The following is a 21,448-nucleotide window of genomic DNA, read 5'->3' on the forward strand; positions in this document are numbered from 1 at the left end:
GTCAGGACCAGCATTTGGGGGACTGCAGTTTTCCTCAGCGCTGCTCTTGAACTAAGCAGCGAGGAGGGATAAGAATCAGGCAGGTTTCCTTTCCCCTGATCTCCATGCAGTCACTTGCGCCATTAAGTGCACAAAGCTGGGTGTCGGGCAGCGTTCCCGCTCAGCCACGCAGCGGTCTGGAGATCCCGCGCAAGGCCGTTTACCGGCTTTTCAGTGGTGGTAACCACGCATGCGCGAAAATTTGAACGGGCCGCGCGCTCGGTTGAAGGGCCGGCGCGCGAGAACAAGAATTACCGGGATAACAACAGAAAATGCTGGGAAAAACTCAGCAGGCTAGGCAACATCCGTAGAGAGAAACAGAGTCCGCGTTTCAGGTCGAAACCCTTCTTCAGAACTGAGAAAAAAAGGCAGGCAATGAAACAGATTAAAAGGCAGTTTGGAGGCTGGGAAATGGGGGAGGGGATGAAAGAAGCGACATTAAGAGATATTCAAGGGGAGACGAGATGGTAATAGGACAGGTAAAGAAACAGACAATGGCTCTAGATGAAGTGTGAAATGCGCTGGCAGAGTGAAAGAATTACCGGGGGCTGGCTGCTTTTCCGTGGAAAAGCTGAAGACCGTGTATAAAGGCTATGATATCACATGGTTAGATAATACCAAGTAAAAATGAGGAGTCACTAGATTGCCAATAGGACTGGCGTAAAATTGTTTTTCACTAAGGGTACCTGTACTGTTAATATTATTGATTTATCTGTAAAATTTACCACTGCATTTATACTGTTAACCCTAAAGCTGACCTCAAGGCTTTGTTTTATTGCAGCCAATGAATGTAATGGATTAATTATGTAATTGATGAGTTGTAATAAGTACTACCGTATTTGAATATGATTGACTCAAAAAATAGAATTACAGGGGGCATTGGTGTCAGGTGGGGGGGGTTGGGCTCAGCTGTGATGCTCCCCGTTGTCGAACAGCAGCCCAACGCTCTCGGTTCTTCCAGGCAGAATGGCAGCGTGAATGGAAACAGTTTCTGACGTCTGAGGAGCTTTTCTTGCGGTACTGTTGAGGTTTATTTTGCGGTGATGGTTGAGCTGAAAGCAAAAACTGGGGCAGCCCTTGGGACTAGAGATGTCCCTGAAGCAACTGCAAATCCCTAAAGGAGCTAGCAAAGAGGCAAATATTTTCAAGGAATGAAACGCAGACACACCCGGTTTAAGCGCGAGTTTACAACAGCATCTAGTTGCTCTTCCGTTAGCCTTTGTTTTAACGCTTTTTTTTTGAGTCTTTCAAATTTTAAGAGACAGAAAATCCTGCTCTTTGATTCAGCTCAAACTGATTACTGTTTAGGCAAATATTAGCATTTCTCCACGAGGGACACAGCAAGAACTAAAGGGATCCTAGCTAAGACTGCTGCTCCAGACTAAACACAGGGCCGTTTTCTCGTCCACGCTTGCATCTCGCTCATGCTGGGAGTGAAGTGACAAATTAAACCCACCAAACATGGGCTCATTTTTTTAATGTTAATGTCTGATGATTCTTCGGAACATCACAGTCGTATTCCTGAACCAGCATCAAAAAGTTGGATGAATGCCAATTTATCACTAAGTACTTGTGTAGTAGAACAGACATTTAGGTCACTGGGTGAAGATTGAAAGTGGGCGAGGTTATCTTGTATCTATATGCATGTGCACAGGAATATTCATTGGTCCTTGCGTGTAAAGTGGAAGTGCAGTATGTGGCAGGTGTAGGACACAGGATGGTGCTCCCGAACCCTGTAAGAGGTGACCTCACCCGCACTGCTTTGGAGCAAGAGGAGGAAAAGCACTTCCGAGAAGAGGGGTGGTGGAGGGAAATGTTATTTTATGTAGAAATCTAGCCCGAGAGTGCGGGACACCATCCAGGTTGATCAGAATAAAATTGACAAGTCGACCGCTTTGTCGTCGGGCAACTCCCAAAACATTGGGCAATCAAGAGACGCCAAAATTCCCTCCTTGTGAAGGGCTTTGCCGGTGCCCTTCTGATGGCTGTGGCCTTGGGAAATATGAACAGCTGCTTAGGTTGGCTCTGCTATGTTGGGTTTAGACCCCGGCCTCTCTCTGCCAGGCCACCGACATGGGCGTCACATGGCTCTGGTCCTGCAAGGGCCTTCTCCTGACATCAAGACATGCCCTCGCCAAGCTGGCCAATGCGTTCAGAATGTAAGTCCTTCCAGTGGAAGCAGCTCCGTAATATAAGTGAGATTTGAAAAGCCTAATTGATTTGTAGGAGAAAGGTATGCCCGAGGGAGGGGGAGGAGTGCCACAGGTTTGAGAGCGAATGTGTTAGCGAGTGGAACGCAGCAAAACGAGTCTTGTTTGCAATGCAGGAAGGAGGAAGGTCCTGTCAGCATTGAATTCCATTAGCAGATACGGACACACTGGTCTCCAGCCTTCCTTCCGGGCCTGGGGTGATATATGGCGCAGGGAGAAGCACCAGGCAGATCTCTTCTGGGTGGAACTTTTTATTGACCGAATCCTTTTGTCTTCCCAGTTGTTGACCAAAGATCCAAAACAGCGACTCGGTTGCAAAGCAGAGGGAACCAATGAGGTGAAGGAACATCCATTCTTCAAATGCATAAACTTCAAGCGACTGGAGGCTGGCATGCTGGAACCTTCTTTTATACCAGATGTAAGCGTGTGCTGGTGCGGGAGGGATTGAGGGCGGGACGGTATTGGATGTCACATTCCAACAGCAAATTACCCTTCAGAAGTTTGGGATGTCCTTACTAAATGCAATTTAGTTCTTTGATAAAGTAATAGAGAGTGTTGATGAAGGTAATGCAGTAGATGTTGTATATATGGACTTTCAAAAGACATTTGATAAAGTACCACATAACCGACTTATCCAGAAAATGGAAGCACGTGGTATTAAAGGGGCGGTGGTATTAAAGGGGCGGTGGTAACTTGAGTAGAAAATTGGATAAAGGATAGAAGGCAGAGAGTAGTGTGAATGGATGTTTTTCCGACCGGACAGCAGTGAGGTCCCCCAGGGGTCAGTTTTTGGACCACTGCTTTTCTTGTTCTATATAAATGACCTGGACTTGGGTATAGGGAGTACAATTACAAGTTTGCGGATGATAGAAAGCTTGGTAACATAGTAAACAGTGAGGAGGATAGTAACAGACTTCAGGAGGACATAGACAGACTGGTGAAATGGACAGACACATGGCAGATGCAATTTAATGCTGATAAGCGTGAAGTGATGCACTTTGGGAGAAGCAACATGGAGAGGCAGTATAATCTAAATGGTACTATTCTGAGGCTGCTGCAAGAGCAGGGGGACCTGGGGCTCCTTAATCACAAATCCTTGAAGGTGGCAGAGCAAGTTAATAAGGCAGTTAAGAAAACGTATGGGATACTTGGCTTTGCCAATAGGGGCATTGAATACAAACACAAGGAAGTCAAGCTAAACCATTACAAATCTCTGGTTAGGCCTCAGCTGGAGTGTTGTGTATAATTCTGGGCATCACACTTTAGGTAGGATGTCAAGGCCCCGGAGAGGGTACAGAGGAGATTTATCAGTATCATACCAGGGATGAGGGACTTCAGAGAGATTGGAAAAGCTGGGATTATTCTCCTTAGAGCAGAGAAGGATCTGGGAAGACCTAATAGAGCTATTCAAAATTATGAGGGGTTTTGATAGAGCAAGTAGGGAGAAACTGTTTCCTCTGGCAAGTGGGTCAGTAGAGGTCCATAGACTTAAAATAATTGGCTAAAGAACTAGAGGGGAAATGAGGAGGCATTTCTTCACACAGAGGGTTGCTAAGATCTGGAACGCACTACCTGAAAGGGTGGTGGAATCCGATTCCCCAGGAACTTTCAGAAGGCAATTGGGCATTTCCTTGAAGAGGACTAATTTGCAGGGTGATGGAGAAAGAGCTAGGGAGTGGAACTAATTGGGCAGCTCTCTCAAAGAGCCGGCACAAGCACGACGGGCCGAATGGCCTCTTTCTGTGCTGTAAGATTCTATGATTTTCGATGAAAACTTATTTATTTTATACCAACATTTACATATTGGAATCTTAGTTTCCAAATACTAATTTCAAAATGCAAAATGACTCCTTCATTGCCTCATGTTAGGAATGATCCACTGACAGGAGGGTCGGTAACCAGGGAGCATAGATTTAAGGTCATTGGCAGAAGAACTAGAGGGGAATTTCTTTTACGCAACGAGTTCTTATGATTGGGAATGCCCTGCCTGAAAGGTGGCGGAAGTAGATTTAATAGTATCTTTCAAAAGGGAATTGGATAAATACTTGAAAAGGAAACATTTGCAGGGCTATGGGGAAAGAGCTGGGGAGTGGAACTATGTGGGTAGCTCTTGAATGGCCTCCTTCTATACTGTAGGGTTCTATGATGAGTTGGTCAGTGACACCAGGACAGCGTGTCCGAGTCTTCGGCAGCCCACTTATAAATTTGGCTCCATCAGTGTCAAGGTGGACACAGAAGACGAAAGCCACTTCGACCATCCCGACCCTCGCATCATACCATGCCGCTGATTCGAGCGTTTGCTCCCACTCCCCTACTTACAGACCCATTCCACATATTCAGCATCATCCCGATGATGCCGGGACTAAGTTTCTCCTGGTGGTGTGAGCCTGTGTTCCCTCGTCCTGCTGTCGGGATTTAGCTGCTCAGAACCATTTACCGTCATGTATACTGTAATGGGCTACGGCATGTTGCTGGACTAGTAATCCAGAGGCCTGGACTAATGATCCGGAGACATGAGTTCAAAGCCCGGAATTAAAATTCAGTTAATTAAATAAACCAAGAATTAAAAAGCTAGTGTCAGTAATGGTGACCATGAAACTACTGGATTGTCGTAAAAATCCATCTGGTTCACTAATGTCCTTTAGGGAAGGAAATCTACCGCCCTTACCCGGTCTGGCCTATATGTGACTCCCGACCCACAGCAATGTGGTTGACTCTTAACTGCCCTCTGGAATGGCCTAGCAAGCCACTCAGTTCCATCAAAACTGCTAGGGATGGGCAATAAATGCTGGCTTTGCCAGCGACGCCTACATCCAGTGAATGAATTAAAAGAAACGCATGTTACAAAGAGCAGAGTGCTGTGTGTATGCAGCAGAATCAGAAGGGGTACATTCAAAACTAATGTGTGGAAACAATATTTCAGTGAGTGAGCGCTCAGTCTATGGAACAGCCCACCAGAGAGACGGTGAAAGCGGTTGACTCATTCTAATGAAAATTAGATCAATTTTTTTCAGAGAACAATACTTTGGAATACAGTATATGAGTAATTTGAGACATGACATTTGGTCGGTGTCGCATTGCTTGGGAGGAACGGTTGATTTTGATCCTATGGTTCCCCAAAGCTCTCCAGCACCTCATGTCTGGGTCTGTTGTAGACCAATTGATCGAGATTGATTGCTATAATTAGCCAACAACTCCATTAATTCAATTCAATTTTATTTTATTTGCCATATGTACTAGTACAATGGAATGCTTACTCCCCGTGGGGACACGTCAGCTATTTTTACAGCGCCGTGTTCAGAAAGTCAATTCTTTGGCATCCAGTGGCAGTGGGAGCACGATGTCCCTCAGCCGCTCCGTCCTCCTCGTCACCGCGGCCTCCTCCTCACTGTTGCCGGCTCGGCTCCACGTGTGGTGGCCTGCTTCTCCCGCTCACCCTCTGGCCACCATTCCCGGCTCCCCTCCTCCCAGTCGGACTGCGAGTCGTCGTGGCTGCTGCTGCTGCTCGATGCGCTGCGCTGCCTCCGCCCGACTCGCCGAACACATCCTCCGGTCGCCGCGGCCTCCACCTCACTGTCGCCGGCTCCACGGTCCGACGGCCCGGGGCCTGCTTCTCCCGCTTCCGGTCCGGCCTCTGGCCGCCATGCTCGGCTCCCCTCCTCCCAGTCGGAATGCCTTCCCGCTGAGGAGCTGCCAGCCGACGAGCTCTCGCGGGTCGACGTGGCTGCTGCTCGATGCGCTGCGCTGCCTCCGCCTGACTCGCCGAACACCTTGCTCCGGTTGCAGGAGCGAGCGGGCCGCCCGAAGCAGGGAGAGCGCGCTAGCACCGGACCGTCTCGGTCGCCATCTTGACCAATTATCGTTGCATTATGCGACTACCAGGATGGTAGAAGGCGAATTAGATGGACTTTGGTGTTTTCTCGTCTAAGAATTCCTTTGTTGACTGGGAGTTGGACATGTTGAGGCTATCACTTAATGTCAAGGGTGAGCTGATCTCGAAACCCCCACCGATGTTTGCTGGTGTGTTTTATTACTATCAGAACCCTGGAACTGACTTGCTCGCAATGTATGTCAGGCTCTTATGTTTCAATTCATTGCCGTTGATGGCCTCCTTGTGTGTGAAACCTTCAGCCCCAATTTCTCTTTGTGGGTTAAGTTACCTTTGGCCTGTATAATTTAGGTGCAAAAATCGGCTAGGAAAGTTGTGATAGATCGACGTGTCCCATATTTTATTGTGATTGTGATGAAATATGGCTTTTGTCCCAGTCATTTCCAAACATGGCTGCCATCCCAATGACTGTGTTGGCTTTTTAACAGTGTGTTGTGTGTCTGTTTTTAACCTTTAGCCTCGAGCTGTTTACTGCAAAGATGTGCTGGACATTGAACAGTTCTCCACAGTGAAAGGGGTTTATCTGGACCAAACTGACAATGACTTCTATGTGAAATTTGCTACCGGCAGTGTTCCAATCCCTTGGCAAAACGAGGTAAGGTGCAAACTGAAATAAAGAATAGATTTGCCTTCCAAAGCTAGGCTTTATTAACTTTAAAATCTGCAGCACATCTAGTCCCAACCAAAGCTGGAAAAGAACTGAATTTAAGGTGGCCACCACACATCATGTGACATCAACTACCAATGAGATTACAACATATATCCCAAGGCAGTTAACAAACAACCAATCACAATACTTTTACTAAACAAGGAATAATCACTACACAAACTATCTCTTGCATTGTGGGCAACGTCACAGTTAGCCTGCGATTGAGGAAGTTAAAGGAATATAAGAATTGTCAGGGGCAGGGGGTGGCTGTGAGGGCTAATAAGCTTATCCCACCTTCGTAGATCAACCACACCACCTAACCTGTCCTTTTGCTTAATGAGTCCTTCAACCCACTTACACTGTCTGCTTCAGTGGGTCTTCTCCAGTAACTTACTCAACAGCCCCATAAATCTTTGGGTAAAAACGTTCCTTCTGACTTGACTGCTTACCCCTAATTTCCTAGTTTCCAACCTGTGCCTTGTGGTATTTGAACCCTTCACCATAGTGAACAGATTTGCTTGGATCATTTTTGCCAGCTCCTTTCACAGTGCGACTATGCTGCAGCAACATGTGCTTCCAGTTTACACTCTCCTGCTCAAGATCCCATTCTTACCGAGCACTGAACAGGGAGAGAGTCTGCACCTTCAACGTTGGAGAGCTCAGAGTCCACGGGGAAAGGTGACAGCTGACCATGATCGTGACATAAGAACTAAGGCACGTATATCCTTCCTTAGATAAGGGGACCAAAACTGTACACAATACTCCAGGTGTGGTTTCACCAAAGTCCTGTACAATTGTAGCAAGACTTCCTTTCTCTTGTATAAGAGTAGAGATGTCTTACTGCAATTATATAGGGCCCTGGTGAGACCACACCTGGAGTATTGTGTACAGTTTTGGTCTCCTTACCTCAGGAAGGATATATTTGTCATAGTGGGAGTGCAACGAAGGTTCACCAGACTGATTCCTGGGATGGAGGGATTGTCCTATGAGGAGAGATTGAGTAGACTAGGCCTATATTCTCTAGAGTTTAGAAGAATGAGAGGTGATCTCATTGAAACATACAAAATTCTTACAGGGCGTGACAGGGTAGATGCAGGGAGGATGTTTCCCCCGGCTGGGGAGTCTAGAACCAGGGGTCACAGTCTCCGAATAAGGGGTCGGCCATTTAGGACTGAGATGAGGAGAAATTTCTTCACTCAGAGGGTGGTGACTCTTTGGAATTCTCTACCCCAGAGGGCTGTGGAGGCTCAGTCGTTGAGTATATTCAAGACAGAGATCGATAGATTTTTGGTTATTAAGGGAATCAAGGGATATGGGGATAGTGCAGGAAAGTGGAGTTGAGGTAGAAGATCAGCCATGGGGGCAGCACGGTGGCATAGTGGTTAGCACTGTTGCCTCACAGCGCCAGGGACCCGGATTCGAATCCGGCCTCGGGTGACTGTCTGTGTGGAGTTTGCACATTCGCCCCGTGTTTGCGTGGGTTTCCTCCGGGTGCTCCGGTTTCCTCCCACAGTCCAAAGATGTGCGGGTTAGGATGATTGGCTATGATAAATTGACCCTTAGTGTTAGGGGGATTAAATACGTGGGGTTACGGGGATAGGGTGGGATATGTGTTGGTGTAGGGGTTACGGGGATCAGGTGGGATATGTGTCGGTGCAGGCTCGATGGGCCGAAATGGCCTCTATCTGCATTGTGGGGTTTCTGTGATTTCTGTGATCAGCCATGATCTTATTGAACAGCGGAGCAGGCTCGAATGGCCTACTCCTGCTCCTATTTCTTATGCCATAAAGGCCAACATGCCACTTGCCTTCTGAATGTAAGAGGTCACTAACGCCAGACAGGAGGCAGTCAGCCTCATCCATCTGACAGCACAAAGCCCAGCTTCCCGTGCCTCTTCCTGCAAATCACTCCCTCACGTGCCTCAGTTTCCCCGCTCCCCGTGATTTCAGTGTGTACCGTCTCCCATTCTCCGTACAGGGAAATTAACCTTTTCGATGGGATCAAGCAAGCAATGTGGGCAGGAAATGACTTGTGGCAAGAATGGACAAATGTTTATGTAACATGCCCTGTTGTAATGGAGGTGTTAACTTGCTCGTTCCAAATGAGGTAACACCGCCATTAAAATAACAGAGGAAAATCGTCTGAAAGCATCAACATATGCCTCCTATTATCACCTGCTGTCACTACTAACCTGATGGGCCAGAAATGTGTGCAGTGTACAGCAGTCTGAGCAACTCCTAAAAAAAAGAAATAATTCTCTTCGACTGACTCTGCAGTTGGCTCTAAAGTTTTAGCTCGACGACGTTGACTCGCCCTTATCACTCCTGAAATTAATGAGTTTAAAAAATTGTTTATTTAAGATAGTTAAATCAGCACCACCTCAATCTCTGTCATTTTACTGCCACGAGTCTGCAACATAGAATCTACTGCACAGAAACAGGCCATTCGGTCCAACTGGTCTACAATCTCGGGATGTGGGCGTTGCTGACGAGGTTGGCATTTATTGCTCATTCCTAGTTGCCCCAAGGAGGTGGTGATACAACTGAGTGGCTTGCTAGGCCACTTCAGAGGGCAATTCAGGGTCAACCACATTGATTTGGATTTGAATGTAGGAAGTATGATTCAGAAGTTTGCAGATGATACAAAAATTGGCCGTGTGGTTGATAATGAAGAAGGAAGCTGTAGACTGCAGGAAGATATCAATGGACTGGTCAGGTGGGCAGAACAGTGGCAAATGGAATTCAATCCGGAGAAGTGTGAGGTAATGCATTTGGGGAGGGCTAACAAGGCAAGGGAATACACTATAAATGGTAGGACACTGAGAAGTGCAGTGGATCAGAGGGCCTTGGAGTGCATGTCCACAGATCCCTGAAGGTAGCAGGACAGGTAGATAAGGTGGTTAAGAAGACATACGGGATACTTTCCTTTATTAGCCGAGACATAGAATATAAGAGCAGGGAGGTTATGCTTGAACTGTATAAAACACTAGTTGGGCCACAGCTAGAATACTGTGTACAGTTCTGGTCACCACATTACAGGAAGGATGTGATCGCACTAGAGAGGGTACAGAGGAGATTTACCAGGATGTTGCCTGGGCTGGGGAATTTTAGCTATGAGGAAAGATTGGATAGGCTGGGGCTGTTTTCTTTGGGACAGAGGAGGCTGAGGGGAGACTTGATGGAGGTGTATAAAATTATGTGGGGCCTAGATAGAGTGGCTAGGAAGGACCTATTTCCCTTAGCGGAGAGGTCAATAACCAGGGGGCATAGATTTAAAGTAATTGGTCAGAGGTTTAGAGGGGATTTGAGGAGAATTTTTTTCTCCCAGAGGGTGGTGGGGGTCTGGAACTCACTGCCTGAAAGGGCGGTAGAGGCAGAAACCCTCATCATATTTATAAAGTACTTGGATATGCACCTGAAGTGCCGTAACCTACAGGGCTACGGACCAAGAGCTGAAAAGTGGGATTAGGCTGGAAAGCTCTTTGTCGGCCGGCGCGGACAAGATGGGCCGAATGGCCTCCTTCTGTGCCGTGAATTTCTAGGATTGGTGTGGGTCTGGAGTCACACATCGGTCAGACCGGGTAAGGATGGCAGGGTTCCTTCCCTGAAAGGACATTAGTGAACCAGTTGGGTTTCGAACGACAATCCGACAGCTCCACGGTCACTTTTACTGATCCCAGCTTTTTGTTTCCAGATTTTTTAATTTTTTTTTTTAAGAACTGAATTCAAATCCTCAAACTGCCGCTGTGGGGGGATTTGAACCCACGTCCTCTGGATTATCACAAAAGCAGAAATACCGCGGACGTGGGAAATCTGAAATAAGAACTGAAAATGCTGGAAAGACTCAGTGGGTCAGGCAGCCTCTGTGGAGAGAGAAACGAGAGTTAACGTCTCGGGTCGATGACCCTTCGTGATGGTCGGCATTTCGGGATAACCTTGGAATTACTGGTCCAATATTCCATGACCACTGCACTTAACCTCCACAGGAGCCTCCTCACGCACTAATGACCTCTTTCCACCCGGCCCCCAATATCCCTCCCTTCCTTTCTCTCTCATGTAGGCATCAAGCCTCCCCGTAAATGCGTCGGCGCTCTCTGCCTCAATCATTCCACGTGGCAGCGAGTTCCACATTCTCGCCACCCTCTGTATAAAGAAGCCAGTGGGACATTTGACGACCTTTGTCTTATTCATGTGGAAGGCACTGCCACGTTGCGATTATTGGTACCAACAAATAAACCTGAACACTGTCCGGTGATCTCACTTGGAAAGTGCACTTAAGAACATAAATAGTAGGAGCAGGAGTAGGCCATACGGCCCCTCGGGCCTGCTCCGCCATTCAATAGGATCATGGCTGATCCGAACCTAGACTCACGTCCACTTCCCTGCCCTCTCCCCGTAACCCCTAATTCCCTTATCTGCTAGGAAACTGTCTATCTCCGTTTTAAATTTATTTAATGTCGCAGCTTCCACAGCTCTCTGGGGTAGCAAATTCCATAGATTTACCACCCTCTGAGTGAAGAAGTTTCTCCTCATCTCAGTTTTGAAAGGGCAGCCCCTTATTCTAAGATTATGCCCCCTAGTTCTAGTCTCACCCATCAGTGGAAACATCCTCATCGCATCCACCCGATCAAGCCCCCTCACAATCTTATATGTTTCGATAAGATCGCCTCTCATTCTTCTGAATTCCAATGAGTAGAGGCCCAACCTACTCAACCTTTCCTCATAAGTCAACCCCCTCATCTCCGGAATCAACCGAGTGAACCTTCTCTGAACGGCCTCGAGAGCAAGTATATCTTTTCTTAAATATGGAAACCAAAACTGTACGCAGTATTCCAGGTGTGGCCTCACCAGTACATGCACTTGAGCGAGCACAGGACCAGGCTGGGCTGTGATTTCCCCATATGGGGCTAGCTTCCTGATGAAAGGAGCCAGACCCCTGTAAAGTTTGGATTGAAGTTCGCGCAACTCCTTGCTAGTTTCATGGACTTGAAAAGGAACCACTTTGCAGGGCTATGGGGAAAGGTCAAGGGAGTGGATAGCACAGGCACGATGGGCCAAATGGGCTCCTTCTGTACTGTGTGATTGATTCTATATGTAATATATCTGTGACTTTTTCTTGAGAAATTATTTTTGTTTTCGAATAGCAGAGTTGCAGAACGCACCAAGGACTGATACTCCAGAACCGTTCGCCCACAAACACAGCTAGGGACAACGTGATAATCTGTCCCAGCCAATCAGATCAGAATCTGATAACCCCCTCCCCAAACGCCCCACTCCTCCCTCTATCTGTCCATGATAAATAGGCAGCATCAGGGACAGAGAACAGCCAAGTATTTATTCTGTTTTTTTCCCCCCCACTGTTTGTGTAGATGATTGAGACAGAGTGTTTCAAGGAGCTGAATGTATTTGGACCAAATGGGACCCGATCTCCAGATCTGGATTGGAACCAGCTTCCAGAACCACCCAAAAGGAGCCTGCTTGACCGGATTTTCCGACGGCATGTAAGGATCTGTTCCCTTTATTGTCTCTCAAACAAAACAACAAAAATTGGGTGAAATGTTGTTACATTCTAGACATCCTTGTGCATTCAGGGATGTGTTGGTTTTGGCTTGTTGATCACTGGGTGCATTTCTAGCTGTGTTTGAACCAGCGCCGTGAGCACGTCTGCTTGTGAAGGAGTGGAGCGAGCAGACTTAAAACACATCTAGTGCAGGGAACAGATCGAGGAAGAAAACCTAACCGGCTTTGACTCTCTTCTCCCAGCCCCCTGCTTGAAGGCATGGGCTCCTTCAGGGGCACGGTTCCCTCAGTGCTGCCCATTCTCCAGAACCTCACCCAACCAGTGCATGAGCCCAGACCGTGATTGGCGGTGGGCTATTCCACCATATGGGGAATCACAGCCCAGCCTGGTCTTTTGGGGGGGGGGGGGGGAGTGGTTGGATCTGAGACTGGGTTGATTTGTTCTCAGAAGTCTGACGTCTGTGTTGAAGAGGGAGGATTTAGCTTTAAAGAGAGGCAGGTGACAGGATTTCAGTCAGATTCACAGAGAGAATTCTCTTTTGGAGATGAGTGTCAATACCCTCGGAGATGGCGCGTTACTCGGCAGGCTGCTGCCCACTGGACGTGGCGCTGTGTGGCACGGGGGGGTCTGCATTGGTAGCCAGCGACTGCTATGGTGCCGTGGCCAATGGCTGAATGCAAGTCCGACGCCACTCCCGCGGGCCAGCGATAAAGGGAGAGCCTTGGGCGCACTCACACTGCTCGTCTCGGCTAGCTCAGAGTGCGATTCAGTCCCGAGAGCGGTTCACCTGCCTGCCATTTCTGCTTGGCCTGAGTGGACCAGGGAATGACTTGAAGCACTAAGACATCACAAGTTCAGGGGAAAAACCCCTGATGCGTAGACCTTTCTGTTCTATGCCAAATGGCGGAGTCTTGCCTCAAACTAAACTCAACAAATTCCAAAATGATGATTGAACTATGCCAGTGTAGGCTAGTAGGAATGCTTCCCTTTCCAACATCACAATGGTGTATTCATTGTAAATGTCTTTAAAAAAAAAAAAAAATCCCTATTTCTCTTGCTATTCTGGCTTCCAAAACAAAGTGCAGCCTCCTCCAAATCAAACCAGTGCTAGCAATTCTGAAAGCACTTGACTTGAAAAGTGGCACAATTAATACAATGGCCCAGATATTCGGATCTCAGGCCTCCCGCGGGCGCAGGCCTGCGATCTGGAAAAATCTGCGCCCTTACCTGAGGGCTCCCGGGACGCACACGCTTCTGCTCCTGGGCCTCTCCAAACTCCAGGTGCGCAGGGCCCATGTATCCCAGAGGCACAGGTAGTTCGCAGCGTTCCTGGGATCACGTGGGCCATGGGGAGCCAATCACAGAAGGGAATCTCCCTTCATACACTTGACAGGAAGACCTGTCAAATATATGAATGGAGATCACCCCCAAAACATAGTAAAACTTTAAATAATTTTTTTTTTAAATCACATTTTTAAAATGACTTGAAATTACAATAAATTAACTTTTAAACAATAAATTAAAATTTTGAAAATAATAATTAAAGTTTTTTACGGGGCTAAAAGTAAACTTACCTTTTTTTAAAGTATTTTTAAATGATAAATCAGTGGAAATTTTTTTTTTTTTAACTTTTTCCAACTCTTATCCTGGTAAAAGTAGGCCTTACGCCCGCTTTTTCCAGGCGCAAGAATTCTAAGGGTTTTCTGCGGGCGGAGGGTCTCCAGAAAGCGGAACTCTCCGCCCGCAGAGGCCCTTCTCCAGGGCAGGCGGAGGATCTGTCGAGCTTTCTTGACAGATCGGAAATGCCGGTTTTCAGCGCATGCGCTGTGCGCGCCTGAAACCGGCATCTCCGATGTCCCTACGGGTGGGTGCACAGCACGTACTCACCCATAGGGATCGGAATATCCGGCCCATTAACTCTCATTGGCCGTTTAGCTGTAAAATTGTGAAGCTTTGGTGGTCTTAGTTTTTCGTCGTTCTTCCGCTCAAACCTCAAATGTCCAATCACACACATTCTTGCTCTTCCCTGTGTTGAAGTCAAGCCTTGGGGCACTGACTTGACCCTTCAATTCCTTCAGTCTCCCAATCCTCCTGCTGTTACAATCTCAAGCTTGGGGTCACTACTCTCGATTCACCTCGTCCTGTATTTGTAACCTTATTGTTATCCTTCGCTTTTTGTTTGGCACCTTAGCCCTTCACCTAGGCTCTCCCACATGGGGGGGGGGGGAAAAACCCAAATTGGAGTGCTGATTGTTGCACGCCAGCCAAGTTACCTGGAAGTAAACTTGTCTGTTGGCAGGTTGAGGTGCTGCAGGTTACAGAATTCAGGTGTCAACCGTGGTTCAGTGAGTAGCATCTCGTCTTTGAGTCAGAAGGTCGTGGGTTCAAGTCCCACTCCAGAGACTTGAGCACATAAAGCTAGGCTGACACTTCAGTGCGGTGCTGAGGGAGTGCTGCACTGTCGGAGGTGCCGTCTTTCGGATGAGACGTTAAACCGAGGTCCCGTCTGCTCTCTCCGGTGGACGTAAATGATCCCACGGCACTATTTCGAAGAAGAGCAGGGGAGTTATCCCTGGTGTCCTGCCAATATTTATCCCTCTAAAATAGATTATCTGGTCATTATCACATTGCTTTTTGTGGGAGCTTGCTGTGCGCAAATTGGCTGCCGCATTTCCTACATTCCAACAGTGACTACACATCAAGAAGTACTTCATTGGCTGCGAAGCGCTTTGGGACGTCCGGTGGTCGTGAAAGGTGCCGTATAACTGCGAGTCTTTCTTCCTTTCGGTTTTAAGACTTAATAATGTCGTGATGTCCCTGTTCTTTGTTGCAGCCCCACGAGTACACCATCAGCACAACCAATGCAAACTCCAACCTCGTGCCTCACGTGAATTCAAACAATGCCCCGTCTAGACGCCCACAGTTGCCCGACACCGGCTGCTGCTGAAAATCAGCCGTAATTCCACTGGGGCCGATTTTTGGACCTTGGCCCCGTCGTCGCCTCAGGTTGATTGTGGATGTGAAGAAGAGAATGACGTTTTAACTCGGTGGCACAGGGGGGACTGAATCGGTGCCACACACATATATATAAAGTTATATATATATATTATATAAATAGAACTCTGAAGGCAGATCAAAAAAGACTTGATTTTTCATGTGACCCAGCCATGTTTTTTTGCCTCGGTTGGTCAGAGTACAGTAACTTGGCAGTAAGGGGTGCAAAAGTGATTCCTGCCTTTTCCATTTGTGTGCTCCCCTTTCTTCCCCAGTGGTCCCCCGCGCGCCCCCCCCCCCCCTCCCCCGGGTGTTTGCCGTTTCCTGTTCTGATGGATCTTGGAATTGCAAATGGGAAGTTCGCATGTGTCCAAAATTTTCAGGGTTCCCAAGACGGGACCCGAGCCCCATGGGGTGGAGAGCGAGTTGGTGGCGCGTGGAGGTTTTTGGCGGCGGTGACATCTGGTGGCAGGCGGTCAGAATCGCAGCGTCCCGTCCAATCGGAACTTCCAAGTGGATGTTGGGTGGTGTGGTTCAGTCTTGACGCTGCCAACAGACTGAATCGGAAAGTAATTGCGTCTTTCTGCTTTGGGCCCAACATCTAATGAGTCACAAGGTCCTGCCTTGCATGATGTTTAATCTTAAAGTTGAATCCCCAAGAGTGGCTCTTAGCTTGATAGCAAAATACTGCAGATGCTGGAAATCTGAAATAACAACAGAAAATGCTGGAAAAACTCAGCAGGCCAGGCAACATCCGTGGAGAGAGAAACAGAGTCAATGTTTCAGGTCGAAACTCTTCGTCAAGCAGTCTTGACAAAGGGTTTTGACCCGAAACGTTGACTCTAATTTCTCTCCACGGATGTTGCCTGGCCTGCTGAGTTTTTCCAGCATTTTCTGCTGTTATTTTGGCTCTTAACTTGACAGTCTGATTGGTTTATGGGTCAGGAGTTGGGAATCCTCAGTGGGTCCCATTTTAGTTTATCGTCAGAGCTTCACTGTCTTTCATGGTGATATTGTAGGTGGATCAAGTCTTGGAAGAGTAAAGAATGCGACCCAACCAGGGTCAATGGGTGGGAGAGCGTATCGAAACCAGCGGCGAGGACCTTGCACCTGGAATAGTGGAATTTTCTCAGCTTTTTAAACTAGACTGTGGTGCCGGCTACAATGGGACCTCTTGAAATCCTCCTACTGGACTCAACTTGAGCATTCGCCGGAGGGAGAAGTACAGCCCCACTTCCAGCATTACCTCCCTCCTCCCCCCCCCCCCCCTCCCTCAACCACAACCAGGGACTTCACCTCCTTGCTGTTTGTGGGATCTTGCCATGCACAAAATGGCCGCTGCGACCGGCCTCGCGAAACCACGGTAGTTCCGAGTAATTTATTGTACGCCGAACATGCTGATGTTTCTGACAAGACGCGATGCAAGCGCAGGTTCTTTCTATTCTGGTTCACGCCAGCAGGTTGCCTTCGGCTGCACCCCAGTAGACTGGTGAAATGCGAGCACCTTAACAGCGGGAGACGCCGCGCACCGTTCAGACTTTATATGGGCTGTGTGACCAAGTAGCCCATTGGGCCGGCAAATTTCAACCGGTCGATGGGCTACTTGAAGAGCGAGAGAATGAAATAATGAAACACATGACTTGATCACGCAGTAGTGGTCTGTTCAAAGACAGATTCCTCTTCATTACAATCAAAATGACCTTGTGAAGAATCTTGTCTCCCAGCCCATTTTCACTGACGGACACTCCGACTGGTTCCTAGTCTGGGGCGTGGAGCACTCCTCCGACTCACCTGAGATCTCTGTCACGTTGCTGTTTGTGGGAGCTTGCTGAGCGCAAATTGGCTGCCGCGTTTCCCTACATTGCAACAGTGACTACGTTTTCAAAAAGTACTTCATTGGCCGCAAAGCGCTTTGGGACGTCCGGTGGTCGTGAAAGGTGCTATAGAAATGCAAGTCTTTTTTTTTCCTCAACCAACCAGGGTGACTGGGCCAATACACCTGTGGCTGGTCTGGCGTGCTCAGTCCCAACGCGCACAGGATCTTGGTGTTGTGGGACCACTCTGGGAGAAGGGCTGGACGCATCTCCTTGGGAGAAGGAAAGCTGTTCACCACGCCTGCGTCACTCCAGCGAGGCACAGCCACAAAGCAAGGCAGATAAAGGATTTATTTCTAGAGGGATAGAATTGAAAAGTAGGGAAGTCTTGCTAAACCTGTATCGAACCTTGGTTAGACCACACTTGGAGTACTGCGTACAGTTCTGGTCGCCCTATTATAAAAAGGATAGAAACATAGAAGATAGGAGCAGGAGTAGGCCATTCGGCCCCTCGAGCCTGTTCCGCCATTTAATGAGATCATGGCTGATCATCCAAATTCAGTACCCTGTCCCTGCTTTCTCCCCCTATCCCTTGATCCCTTTAGCCTTAAGAAATATATCCAACTCCTTCTTGAATATATTTAATGAATTGGCCTCAACTGTCTTCTGTGGTAGAGAATTCCACAGGTTTACCACTCTCTGGGTGAAGAAATTCCTCCTCATCTCTGTCCTAAATGGCTTACCCCTTATCCTTAGACTGTGACTCCTGGTTCTGGACTCCCCCGGCACTGGAGAGGGTGCAGAGAAGATTTACAAGGACGATACCAGAAATGCGAGGGTATACATATCTGGAAAGGATGAGCAGGCTGGGTCTCTTTTCTCTTGATAAAAGAAGGCTGAGGGGTGACCTAATAGAGGTCTTTAAAATTATGAAAGGTTTTGATAGAGTGGATACAGAGAGAATGTTTCCACTTGTGGGGAAGAGCAAAACTAGAGGCCATCAATATAAGATAGTCACCAAGAAATCCAATAGGGAATTCAGAAGAAACTTCTTTACCCAGAGAGTGGTGAGAATGTGGAACTCGCTACCACAGGGAGTGGTTAAAGCGAATAGTATGGATGGATTTAGGGGAAGGCTGGACAAGCATATGAGGGAGAAGGGAATAGAGGGTTATGCTAATAGAGTTAGATGAGGAAAGACGGGAGGAGGCTCGAGTGAAGCATAAACGCCGGCATGGACTGGTTGGGCCGAATGGCCTGTTTCTGTGCTGTATAAGCCTATGAAGTTAGCGGTCCACAGGGTCCCACTGCCCCACGTGATCAACAGAGAACAGCAACGCACAGGTATAGAGAAAAAAATGGCGAGGGCAGGTGGGTGGAATTGTAGCCATGAAAATGAGACGGACACAAAAGCCTTTTCCCAATGTTTGAAAGATAAATGATCCTTCCCGTTTTCCCCAATGGTTACTGCGGCTGACGAGAGATTTCAGTTTGAGCAGTTTATTGTGGAGTGACTGCACCCTCTGCTGGTAAGACAGGAACTTGCAACCTTCTGCTGCGCCACCTCTGATTTGAGAACTGGCTTGAAAATGTTCTGAAGCTAGTGAATTATATTTTGTTCTGCCAATGTGAAATGTGTAAATTGCTCGATTAGCTGCACCGGTTTACATGTTTGTGTGTTTGTGTCTCCAGTACATCAGGATGTATATGTTTATCTTTTAAAGAGCTTAAGCCATGTGATAGCATTTTTTTTACTAAAATACGTCAGGGACTCTTTCATGACAGAAACAGAGAGGGAAAAAAACTCTGCAACTTCCTTAACATTGAAACAAACCTGAACTACTTACTGTACGAGGAGCCAAAGCGATTCGGTAAACCTGCTTTCGTGTTATTTTTTATAGTGCCCCTTTAATGTGTTGTTTTAATTTAATAATGCAGGGGGAAATCTTTCATCTTGGCTTCTGAATTGACTTCTGTACTTTGTAAACCAGCGAATGTTTGTGCAGGGCTGAATGAGCAGGGTTGGAACGCAAGATGCAAAAGGTACTGTGCCCAGAGCAATGTGCCCAGGTACCCAAGATTCTGGGCTCGGCTGTCCAAATGAGAATGGGTTTGTTTCGATGACAAATTGAGACATTTCAGATTTTCCACATTTCATTCCTTGATGTTGTGCATGTATATATTGTGGTCCTAGTGAAGCAAACTGTCCTGAATTAATGCATCGTATCATCTAAAGCTGTCATCAGTGCGAGCTTTTAGCACTGACCAGTTTCCAGTTATCAGTCGTAGTAAATTGACCCAGCAGAACTAGCTGCAGTTATCCTACAGCATGCAAACACGGAAGGTGATTTCGGTCAGCGGATGAGAATGGCCTGCTAGATATTGGGCTGAAGTCTGTAGAGGACTCTTATCAGTAACTGCAGATAAGAATGACTTAGCCCACTCTTCAGTGTTGATGTGTATACGTAAAGCCAATGTTCCCTGTAATTTTTTGGAGGGCGCGCGGGCCCTTTAACTGGCTGCTCAGCCAATTCAATTTTTCGCGCATGCACGGTTATTTCCTTTGTAAAGCCGGTACACTTAGGGGAACATTGCATGTCGCAGCCCTCGGCCCTGCTCCCTCCGTGTTTCACTCAAGCCAGCGTCACTGCCTGGGAGTTTCTGATGCTGCTAACAGAATGTGGCAGTATAATCCTCAATACTGACATGGCTCAGTAAAGCATTTTTTTTTTAAACTGCACCGACTTCAACTGAAGAAGTCTTGGCCCAGATTTAGTGGTTAGCGGCAAAGGAACGAGCTCGCCATTCACCTCACAAAAAGCTGCCCGCAAAGTTTTCGTGAGCTCTGGAGCGCAGGTTTCCTCTTTTCCAAAGTCAGTTTGAATTTGGCACCTCCTACTGTGGCGTCCAGCAACAGGGAGACTGATCAACCAAACAGATTGAAGAATCCTCACAGACAGCAAAACAGGAAGTAAAAAGCAGGAAATAATAATTACATTTAAATCATTGTACAGAAAGCAAAATAAAGATTGGGACATACACATGGGGTTAGGAGGAGAAAATTAAACAACAAAACACAAACATATAACTTTTTTTTAATCTGCTACATTTCTGAGGGAATGAGACTCCACACTTCTAAATTAATTTTTCAGGGCCAGAGAGGTTGTTCAGCAGTAATTATGACTTAGTACACCGTTAAAAAGTCAGTTACTCTTGATTGAACAAGGCTCAAGTTTTTCATCGGTCTTTACAGTGATAATAGTGGGTAATTAGTTGAAGTTCACGCCAAATCGTTGATTCCATCAGCGAAGACTGTAACAGCACACCCTGTGGAGGGGCAGGATATCTCTGACAGCAACTACCGGACTTCTGTGTTTAACTGCGCATGTGCGGATGCCAGAAGTTGCTGTCATTTTTACCCAGTAATAATGGCGAGCGCGGACAACCTCGGCGTTACTACCACCGCAAATTCCGGGCCCTTTTTTTATTTGTTCCTGGGATGTGGGCGTCGCTGGCAAGGCCAGCATTTATTGCCCACCCCTAATTGGCCTCGAGAAGTTGGTGGTGAGCCGCCTTCTTGAAGCGCTGCAGTCCGTACGGTGAAGGTGCTGTTAGGGAGGGAGTTCCGGGATTTTGATCCAGCGACGAGGAATGGCTGATAATGTTTCCAAGTCAGGGTGGTGTGCGACTTGGAGGTGGTGGTGTTCCCCATGCACCTGCTGCCCTTGTCCTTCTAGTTGGAAGAGGTCGCGGATTTGGGAGGTGTTCCTCAATTCTGGCCCGAGGCGATGGTCCCTTTTTGGTGGGGTAGGGTTGGGGGTGTTCCTTGTGTTAAAGCGCACCATGCACATTTAGTAGGCCTGATGTTGAGTCACTTCTCCGCAGAAAGCATGGGGGGTCACGTTGGAGATTGCCAGAGGTTGAATGCCGGTAACACCAGGTCCAGTATTGGTGTACGCAACTGGCCTCTGCAGATCCACGCCAAGGAGGAGAAAATATGCCTTGCGTCATGTTCAGCTTGACCAAATTCTGAGGAAACGGGGCTCAAATGGTCCCACTTGACCTTGACTGGTTGTCACGTTCACTGGAGTTCTTGTTCTGTATTCGGAGTGTTCCGTGCTCAAAGGTTCACTGGGTTATCTTGTCATGGTCTGGAGTCTTTTATTTGCTAAGCTGTTTGTTGGAATATGGGGGTGGCCAGCGGTTCCGCACGCGTGGGTTTCTCTCTGTGATGTCTGCTCATTGCGACTGCACCTTTCGATCCTTTCCAAGAGCAGCAGGTAAGACTCGAGACCAATGTCAATGCAATCGCCAGAATGTGTCCACTTATAAG

The 21,448-nt window shown here is 47.5% G+C and overlaps 1 protein-coding gene across 1 annotated transcript in view; it reads left to right on the plus strand.

Moving 5' to 3' along the window:
* The window catches only part of grk5l (G protein-coupled receptor kinase 5 like), a 241,521-nt gene extending 225,474 nt beyond the window's left edge, over positions 1-16,047 (plus strand). Inside the window, exons 13-16 of the mRNA XM_085971231.1 lie at positions 2,530-2,667; positions 6,596-6,733; positions 12,156-12,287; positions 15,141-16,047. Of these exons, the coding sequence (XP_085827357.1) occupies positions 2,530-2,667; positions 6,596-6,733; positions 12,156-12,287; positions 15,141-15,254 (522 nt within the window). The 3' untranslated portion in view covers positions 15,255-16,047. The remainder of the gene's footprint in view (positions 1-2,529; positions 2,668-6,595; positions 6,734-12,155; positions 12,288-15,140) is intronic.
* The last annotated feature ends 5,401 nt before the right edge of the window (positions 16,048-21,448 follow it).

The sequence above is a fragment of the Somniosus microcephalus genome, chromosome 30 (assembly GCF_052327205.1).
Source record: "Somniosus microcephalus isolate GS21.2 chromosome 30, FLI_Smic_1.0, whole genome shotgun sequence".
In the NCBI taxonomy this organism is placed as follows: Eukaryota; Metazoa; Chordata; class Chondrichthyes; order Squaliformes; family Somniosidae; genus Somniosus; species Somniosus microcephalus.